Source organism: Lathyrus oleraceus, chromosome 5, assembly GCF_024323335.1.
Source record: "Lathyrus oleraceus cultivar Zhongwan6 chromosome 5, CAAS_Psat_ZW6_1.0, whole genome shotgun sequence".
NCBI classification, from domain to species: Eukaryota; Viridiplantae; Streptophyta; class Magnoliopsida; order Fabales; family Fabaceae; genus Lathyrus; species Lathyrus oleraceus.
Genome location: NC_066583.1, coordinates 384,218,460 through 384,228,524, shown reverse-complemented (window position 1 = coordinate 384,228,524; position 10,065 = coordinate 384,218,460). Strand labels below are relative to the sequence as shown.

At 36.3% G+C, this 10,065-nt stretch overlaps 1 protein-coding gene across 1 annotated transcript; it reads right to left on the bottom strand.

Moving 5' to 3' along the window:
* Positions 1-675: 675 nt before the first annotated feature.
* On the bottom strand, positions 676-1,536 carry LOC127080878 (uncharacterized). The gene is made up of 3 exons (XM_051021170.1): positions 1,519-1,536; positions 868-1,458; positions 676-696 (listed from the first exon to the last, which is right to left on the bottom strand). The coding sequence occupies exons 1-3, from the start codon at positions 1,534-1,536 to the stop codon at positions 676-678; spliced, it is 630 nt and encodes a 209-aa protein (XP_050877127.1).
* Between the last annotated feature and the right edge of the window lie 8,529 nt (positions 1,537-10,065).

Below are 10,065 nucleotides of genomic sequence, written 5' to 3'. Positions count from 1 at the left end.
CCTTTGGATTTAGGTTCCTAGTTCTTCTTCTATTATCATACAACTTTGTTCCTTTGTGATAGTACTCTAGAGTTTTGATCCTTCTTATAATATTATTAGTTTCTTTTATCATACATTTTTTTTGAAGAAGTGTCTTCTTTTTTACTTCTTTTCACAATAATTTTTAAAATTTTGGATCATATTGTCTAGAACCCCAACCCAAAACTTAAAACTTTGCTCACTTCAAAGAACAACCCCAAACTTAATCTTTTTCATATACTTTAAGAATTATACTTGTACCTAACTCCAAATAAAGGGTGGAAAGAAAAGATCTTTCGAGTAATATTGTTAATAATTTTAGACTACGTCACCGAAAGAGAGGCTTAGGATCAAAATGGTTAGCAATGGATATAGCTATTACTACAGGGTGGTTTACAAAGGCTCAAAGTTATAAAAAAATTGCCTCGGTTTTGTTGGTAAAACAAGATGACTTAATCAAAAATAGATAAAATTTGATAAAAGAATAATGCATGGATACACTCATAAAGAAAACAATGGGAATATTTGGCTTAAACCTTACTAGATGAGGTATCTGTAGGTTAAGTATAAGTCTATTAATTCTTTTTTCATCATTCTCCTTCAAGTTTCTAGTTGCTATTGTGATGATCAAGTTTCTTTTGAATCATCTGTTCATTGCTAAAGTGCTAAACTTACAATCTGAAAGAAACAAAATAGATAAAAACTTATTTATTAAAGACAACATGGATCTTTATGGAAATTCTATTCTTGATTATATAGTAAATTCAACAAAACAAAAACTAACCACCGCTTCTTTTCCGTCAATAGCTTGATGCTTAATGCTTAAAACACGTCAGGTGTAAGGGATACCCTCACGCCGAAGAAAATTCCTTTTTTCATTCTCTTGTGAACTTCACTACCTTTCTCTTTCAATTGATAACATGTCTCAAGACCCTCCACATATGATGTCCATCGATATGCATTAAACACAACATTCTCCGTATTAAACCTAAAAATCAATTCACCTGTCTCCACATCTATTTTTGCCTTCCTGGTTCCCAAGAATGAGCGCCCTAAAATCACTGACCCTTCTGAATCATTTTTCATGTCAATCACCACAAAGTATGTGGGGAAGGTCAAACCATCAATGTGAACTAGAACATCTTGTATAATACCCAACGAACGAGTCATAGATGAATCAGCCAAAGTGAGTGTCATGTTGCTCGATATGATTTTTGTTATCTCCAATTCCTTAAATTTTCTCAATGGCATGACATTGATGCTTGATCCTAAGTCACATAAAGCATGTGGGATTTTCAACCCAACAATGGTGCAAGCGATTTTCAATTCCCCTGGATCTTTCATTTTGGGTGGAATCTTCGACGGTTCTACGGTCTCCTCTTTCTCTGTCATGTTGACCTGTTCTTGAGTCAACTTCTGCTTTCCCCCTTTCAGATATACCTTCATAAACTCAACAAACTTGGGAATTAACTCTAAAATTTCATGAAAAGATATACTTACCTGAAGTTGTCTCAACATTTTTTAATTTTTTTTTCAAACATTCCAACCTCATCCTTATCTACCAGTTTCTTCTGAATGATAGGATATGGTGGTTTTATATAACTTGGTAAAGATGGGGTCAGTTCATTCAAGACTTTCTCATTTGTTCTCTTCTAAGGAGAATTTTTATCTATAATTTGATCAAGGGTGACTCATTTTTTCTCTTTGTCACCTTGATTATCACTCTCCTTCTTCTCAATTACACCTTCCTTGTTATCGGTTTCATCCTCTTGAAGTCTTTCAACTTTATCCTTTTCAGTAACTACCCCAGAATCCGTATCCACAACCTTGCATGTTTCATTATTAGGATTATCAACGGTGTTACCGATGAATCCTCCACTTGAGCTTGGAAAAGAAACTATTTGTCTGGATAATTGACCAATATGAGTCTCCAAATTCTTGATTGATACATCATGGTTTCTAATTAAACTTCCATGGTTCCTAGTTACCTGCTCAAATCTACTTTGAGTAATTTTAATGAAATTCCGCAAAGTCTCTTCCAACTGTGAGGTTTCGTTTGAAACTGAGCTTATTGTCTTTGTTGCATCCCTTGGTTGGAATTTAAATTTAGATTATTATTCCAATATAAGTTTTGGAGATCTTTCCAATTTGGATTGTGCGTTTTGGAATACGGGTTGTTCTTTTGAAAGTTAGCAACTTAGACCTCCTCACTTGTTCCTTCCAACAAACACCTTCCATTCGCATGTCCTCCTCCACATAAAATCACACCTAAGGGCTTGTATCAGGCTCACATTAGCTCTACCTAAGCTTCCTTCAGCTAGCTTTCTATTCAACAATTTGATTTGAACTAAAAGAGCATTATGGGTGTCAAGAGGTAACATACCTTTAGGCGTGCTCACAGTTTCAAGCTTGACCGACCTTTCACTTTTGTTGTACTTGAACCGTAGTCCACTCAGCATGTAATGTTAATGCCTTGTACGAACTTGAAGTCTTGAACTTGAATTTGAATATTGTCTTGAGCTCCTGAGATCCAGTACAGTTTGAACACAAGGGACTTGCCCTATCAAGTGATCAAGGATCTTTTGATCACTTGAACATACTGGAGAAATTGAGTACTGTGCAAAGGGATTGGTTGATCAAAGAAAACTTTGATCAGCACAACCAATGAGAATGAAAAAAGATCAATTGAATTATGTATAATCTAATGGATTAATTAGTTAGTTTGTACCAATTGAATCTACATAAATCCTAAACTAAAGGAGCATGCATATCATGAACACTCTAAACCTTATGATCCACAAATTGGTTAATATTGAATAATTTCTAAAAATAAAAAATATAATTAAAATCAATTAAATCTAATTAATTCTAATTATTTCTATATGATCAAAAACTTAGGCTAATTTAAATCAACCTAAATCTAAAAATTGAATTATGCACAAAATCTAAAAAAAGTCAGAAATTAAAAAGAGCAAAAAACAATAAATATAAAATAAAAACAAATATTATGTGAAATGAGGAAGGGGTATGAATCCTAAATGGGAGGTGTATATAGAAATGCTTGGGCCTCAAGCCAAAGCTTCAAACCTGGGTCCAAGCCCTCCAATGTCAAAACAGCTCTAAGCCAAAACGCTTAGCATGCATATGAACATGAACAAGCTCACTTCTTTGTTTCCATGCACTCTCTAATTCTCACCTCTCTTCAAAATTCCAGACGCAAGACACTTAGCAAAACAAAGGCTCAGCAACAGCGTATGAACCTCTATCATTTCCGTTTCCATGCTTCACTCCCTCTCACATTCTCAATTCAAATACTCAATGTTCCATGAAAAAAAAGCATCACGAGCAAAGCCGAAATCAAAGCTTACTTCAATTCGCACCAATCATCGCAAAGTTACTTCAATTCGCATCCATCATCGTCTTCACCGAATCGAATCCATCGAAGTCAAGTTGTAATCAAATCGTGTTTTACGGGTATAATCAAAAAGAATCAAGGATGAAAAGAAGCAGAGTATGTTCTATGGCATTGCACCGATAATTCAAGCAAGAGATGGAAGAAAAACTTATCGGATAAGAGCTCTGATGCGGTGGCTCATCGTCAAAGTAGGTATTGAATTCTCTCTCTTTTGGCAACCGTTTCGATGTGATGTAGGCTTCTTCTTCTTCTCTTAAATTCCACTTCTCTGCAAATTTTTGCTATGTTGTGAGTTGAATCGAGAGAGGGAACTAAGAGTATTTTGAAGAGTGAAACCAAAAAAATGAAGAACAAATGAGAGTCTGAAATGAAAAAAGAAGAATGCATCCCCCGGAACATTGCAGTGAAAGTGTTCTTAAATACCAACCTCGATTTAACAGTGTGAAAACTCTATTAAATTTTGTATGTTGAGATTAGTTAGCTATTAAACAATTCGTTAGATTTAGGTTAAATTCAGTTAGTTGTGATTGCAATTCAGTTAGGGGACTGTGATTCTCTGTGTTGTGTTTCTGTTAGTTACAATGGAGCTGAAAAATATGCAGGGTTATGCAGGAGCTTTCGCTTATGTTATATTGAAAAATAACGTGCAGGGATATGCGTTACGAAGGAGTTCTGTTTGTGTGTTCTACCGAAGAAATATGCAGGTCGAAGTTTGTTAGCTAGGAAGGAACTCTGTCCATGCTCTGTTAGAAGGGTATTTGCCAGGTTGAATGCATTAGTTTTTCTGCTATGCGTTTCGAGTTTTCATTGGCTATGTTTTACGAGTTCGTGAGCTGCTTGATTAAAAGGTTATGAGCCGTTGTTAGAATTTAGGGTTGTATATGGAACATGTTGGAATTGATTATGACATTGGATTGCGCTGTTTATGAAATGTGGGATTTGATGTGGAAAGTTGTATTGAATTTGTGGATGGATTTGAATGTATGTATTGAATGGTTTATGGAATTGTGTATGGATTGATTATTTGAATTGTATATTGATGCATTTGGTATATGGCAATGTTGTGTTAGGTCCACGTAAGAAGAAAAGTGAATGTTTGGCTTGATTTTGTGTTGTATTGAACAAATATTCTTAGTGACCTAATTGTATGGAATGTGTTATTTTGTAGGTTTTGCTTGGCATGGGAACTTGAGGGTTGATCAAAGATACCAAGACTTGAAAATTAAGATGATGTGTATTTAGGGTGTTTAGGAAAGATGGTTAATTTTAGTCAACTAGTTAACCAAAATGTCAATAGTTGACTAAAAAGTCAATAGTTGACCAAAGTCAATTGTAGGTTAGAATAGGTTTATTTTTATTTGATGTAAATGTAAGGACTTGTATTTGCACATAGGTGACTTGTAATATAAACAAGGTTTTAAACATGAATAAAACTTGATTTATCTAAAACATGACTTTCACCTTGTTCAAATCCCAAGAAAAATGAATGAAACCTTGGTCTAAAATTTGGACACTAATCTTGAACGATTCACAATGCAAGACATGGATCCAAACAAAAGAAATGGACTAATAAAATGACCTAAGGCCTTATAAAGAGATTCACAAGTCAAAATCAACTTCCATTTTACCCATCCATACTTGCAATCCTTGATTAAACTCCAAAAGTCTAAGATATAGTCCACAATGACCCATTAGGTTCCAACAACCAAGAATTAAAGTTTTAGGTTAATCACAAGTTCAAAAGTCAACCAACATGGCACACAAGTACCAATTATCCCTGATTAGGGTTTGATGATGCACAAATGAGTACCATGTTGTAGGCTTCATGAATCAAGGTCCGAAAGGCCAAAGAGTTAGGGTGTTACCCCATTGATTCCAAATGATGAGCAATACCACAATCTCCAGTCAAAACCCTGGTTTTTATTAACCATAAACCTTGAGTCTATGATGCTTCTTAGAAAGTGTTAATCATGAATGAATGACACACATGTATGAGGAATGAATGAGTACAGATGAACCTCAGGTCATATGTTAAATGAAAAGTGAAAGGGGAAGGGAAAATTTTAGGGTATGATAGTTGCCCCTATTTAATCATCTTAAACCTGAATGCGTGAATTGCGATAACTTTCAAACATTCGAGGTAGGAGAGGATTAAGTACCAAAATAACCAATAAATTTGCCCACTGAGAATGAATGAAATGAATGGTGTATAGGCTTTTTTGTATATGGTTATCTGTTAGGGATAAGCTGGAATATCTGTGGGGATAATGGGTCAGTTGTAAAAAGATGTTAGACATGCATGATGTATGCAAAATGCTATGTATGCAGCGTATGATTGATTTTCTATGTTTGTCTCTACTATCAAGTTTTAGCAGGTATAAGTGAAAAATGAAAGGGTTTTTCGCTGGGGAATATATCATATAGGATTTTGAAGATGATTTTTCAAGTTGGGCCTGAGCTTTGGAGTGATGGATGACTTCACTAGGCAAGACACTATGGGAATTGAAAACAATAGTATGACATCAACTCTGAGGTTGGAGATAGAAACACGATCAACACTGATTATTAGGGATAAAAATGAATTTTCCATCAATACTGCGAATCGGGTAAAATTGGACATTCTCAACTTTACGATTAGAGGTAAAATATGGTCAACATCAGCTCTGGGACCGGGATAATGACATGATCAAGATCAATTTAGGGACTGAAAGTAGGAATGGTAAACATCAGTTTCGTGACTAGGATACAAATGATCACCAACAACTCTATAGTTGGGGTAAGAGATTGACATTAACTCTGCGGTCGGGAGTAATGGTTACCAATAACTCTGAGGTTGGTATAAAAGGCAGACATTAATTATAGGGTTAGACATCAACTCTGAGGTTGGGAATCAAAGAGAGATAGACATTAACTCTAAGGCTATGGGTGGAAAAGGTAAAGTTGGAGGTAACAAAGATTGACATCAACCATGAGGTTGGGGATGAAAAAGGTATTATCAAGTCTGAGGCTAGACGTCAACTCTGAGGTTGGAGATATACCAAGAGGGAAGTAAACTATGAGGTTGGGAGATAATAAAGACTAGCATAGACATAAGAAAGATTGACATCAACTCTGAGGTTAGGGGTAGAAAAGATGTATATCAACTATGAGGTTGGGGTGAAAAAGATGTATATCAACTCCGAGGTTGGGATGAAAAATGGGCCTCAACTCTGAGGTTGGGCATAAGAATGTTTGGGCCTCAACTATGAGGATATGATGAAAATTATGTATCAACTCGGAGGTTGGGCATGAGAAAAGATACATTAACTACGAAGTTGGAAAGAAGACAGACACTCAACTCTGAGGATGGAAGTCAACTATGAGGATGGAAGTAAAATGGTAAACGTCAACTCTGAGGTTGGGTATGAGAAGGATATACGTCAATCCTGAGGCCGGAAATAAGAAAGAGACAACAACTTTGAGGCTGGAAATAAGAAAGGGACAACAACTCTGAGGCTGAAAATAAGAAAGGGACAACAACTCTGAGGCTGGAAATAAGAAAGAGACAACAACTCTAAGGTTAGAAATAAGAAAGGGACAACAATTCTGAGGCTGGAAATAAGAAAGAGATAACAACTCTGAGACTATAAATAGGAAAGAGACAACAACTCTGGGGATGGAAATAAGAAAGGATTGATATCAACTCTGAGGTTGGGGATAAGAGACATTGACATCAACTCTGGGGTTGGTAGTCAATATGAACGAGTGAAAGGATACCAAAACAAACAACTATTGAAAAAAGTGATGACACTGATGAGTGAATGTATATTAATACAGACGAGTATTGAAAAAAGTGATGACACAGACGATTGAATGGATATCAATACATATGAGTATTGAAAAAAGTGATAGCCGATGAGAGCGAATGGATATCAACATAGATGATTATTGAAAAACGTGATAGACATTGAGAGCGAATGGATATCAACACAGATGATTCTTGAATTTGAGGGATGCCAAGCGAGTTGGGCTTTAGGAATGGACCAATAAGGATTGGGCTTCGAGGTGAATGACCAAACAGGGACTATAATTTTTTGAAAGGGGCTCGCCATGTAGAACTAGGTTTTAGAAGAGATTTTCCAGACAAAACTAGGCTTTAGCATGCTATGTCAAATGGGAAATTTGCAATAAGCACGAAAACCTCATGATGTCCATCAGGCAGAACAACGGGGATGATGTTTTTGAAACATGGCTACCCACCCCAGGACTTACCAAACCTACATCGAGTATTTAAAAAATATCGTGATGTAATGTTTTGACAAATATAGCTTTCTCGTGAAAAAAGAAACGAGAAATTATAAAAGGTAAGATCAACGGAGACACCTTTGGAAACGGTGCTGGAAATGCCAACTAGGAGTTTTACAAGGATCCAAACAAGGTCAATCTCTCTTCTAGGATGCCAGCAAAAATTGAGCTTTGAAGGGTGGTCAATGAAGATTGGGCTTAAACTTGTTAGGGAGAGATTTCATGCTATGTTAAATGAATGATACACATGACATGATTTATGCATGATAACTTATGAAATGGTGTTAAGGGTCCATAGATGCCCTTGAGGTAGGTCTTGGTATGGTGGATAGTGGGAGATATTCGACTTGGTTACCCGGCTTCCTGTTGAAAGGTTATGAGATGTATCTAACTTGACTTCTCGACATCCAAGTCTTTTGATACTGCTGGTGAGTGATGAGCTTGGACTAGATCTTCTGATGCCCCAGGCTTGATCTAAGAAGATTTAGAAGTATGGAGAGGAATTTCCCCTCTATGGTCAGTCTTGCCCCAATCTGTTGGGTATCTTCATGGATTGGCCCAGTCATGAGTTATGAAGCAACTTTGTCATAGAACGATCCCAATTTGACCTGCCCTAGTGTCTCAAAACTGTATACCTTTGATTAACAATCTCTTGGATGATTGACTTCTTGTGCTCTTGAGGTGGCCTGCCCCGGTACAAGCCTTGAAGCAACTTTTCCTTTGGTTGGTTGATATTTGAAGAAATGCCCCTGACTAGCCAGTGTTTGAGAGATTTGTCGAATCTCGGCGTGATTACCCCCCAACTTGACTGAATCTTGTAGAGATTTATCGACGTGACTGTCCCAGATTGACTGAATCTTGTAGAGTTACCTATTCTTAAGTAGCTCAAAGGAGAAAAAATGCATTGGCTCCAGGTGACGAGGTTCTCGAAAATGTCCCAAATGCTGCTAAAACTTCGCCTTCAACCATAAGTGCTACAACTCCACTCCTCAACTCATTTTATCCTTAAGGGCTTCTCTTAGTCAATAGAAATTAAAAGATATGAAGGAGAAGACTCTTATTAGATTTCTGAAGAAGGTGATAGGTAGCCAAAGTATTTTAGTTGAGAAATATCCCCGTTCCTTGACTGTCTCTGCCAGCTAGCCTTCTAGTGAATTTGTTGATGCTCTACTTTGGCAGTTGAAAACTAAGATTCTCAGTGGGGACTTATTTTAGGAAATTGAGATAACTTTCTTATAGTCTACAAAATAATATTTATGTTGAAGACACTTAATGTTCTGATTGTTCCTCATGTCATTTTCGGCTTTATCTTGGATATCATACCTTTATTCAATTAAATAATCCAATATCTTCATTAAAGGAATGAAGTGGCATACAAGTTTACATTGCAAGCTAATGCCATTCCGAAGAGTGGACTTTGGTTGTTGAAACTCGAAATCGTGTTGACGAACTAAAAGTGGAAATCAACAAGACTTCCTCATATGGTTCTGGAATTCTAAAATGGAAGCAAAAAATTGAAGAGTTGCAGTCGAAGATTAAAGAGGCTGAGGAAAAGAATGCTGGAGTTAATGGTGCCAACTTGGCTAAACTGGATGAGGAAGCTAAAGTCGGTCGCATGCATATCGAAAACTTCAGCAACCTAGATGTGGATATCGAAAAATTAATTCTCACTGCTTAGCTGAACAACATCCTAATCATAAAATCCAAGGCTCAGTTTGAAATACTTAAAGAAAATCTTTCATTTTAAATTTTTTATTCTTGTTTTCTTCCGTGTGTTTTATGTTTCGACAATGTAACTCTTTTGCAGACTTGACTATGCCAGTTTTGGAAATTCAACACTGGGATTATCAACTTGTGTTTTAATTTAAAAGAAGGTTTCTATTCTTCTCTCATTTTTATTTCCGGAAACATAGGCTTGTACTTTTTCAGGTGCTTTCCATTTATTCGCAGGGTTCAACCATTAGGGGTTAACTCCTCGACTTGATAAGCATTATTTATAAATACTTGGATAATTCAAAATGGTCCTTCCTAGTTTGGTGACCATTTTCCCAAGATTCTATCCTTCTTATCCATGGGTAAAATAATTTTCCAAACTAAATCTCCGACCAAAAGGCTTTTATATTAACCTTTTTATTGTATGCTTTGGCGACTCGTTTTTTCTGCCTTATAAGCACATCTAACGTTGCTAGCCTCTCTCAGTCTAAATCAACTAGTTCATCTAGCATCATGCTCCAATAATGAGAAGTTGGAACTTATGTTTCCTTGGAATCCTAGACGATTTCAGATAAATCTAGACAGGCAATACCGCATCATGTCCAAATTTTAGTCAAAATGGAGTTGAGTTAGTT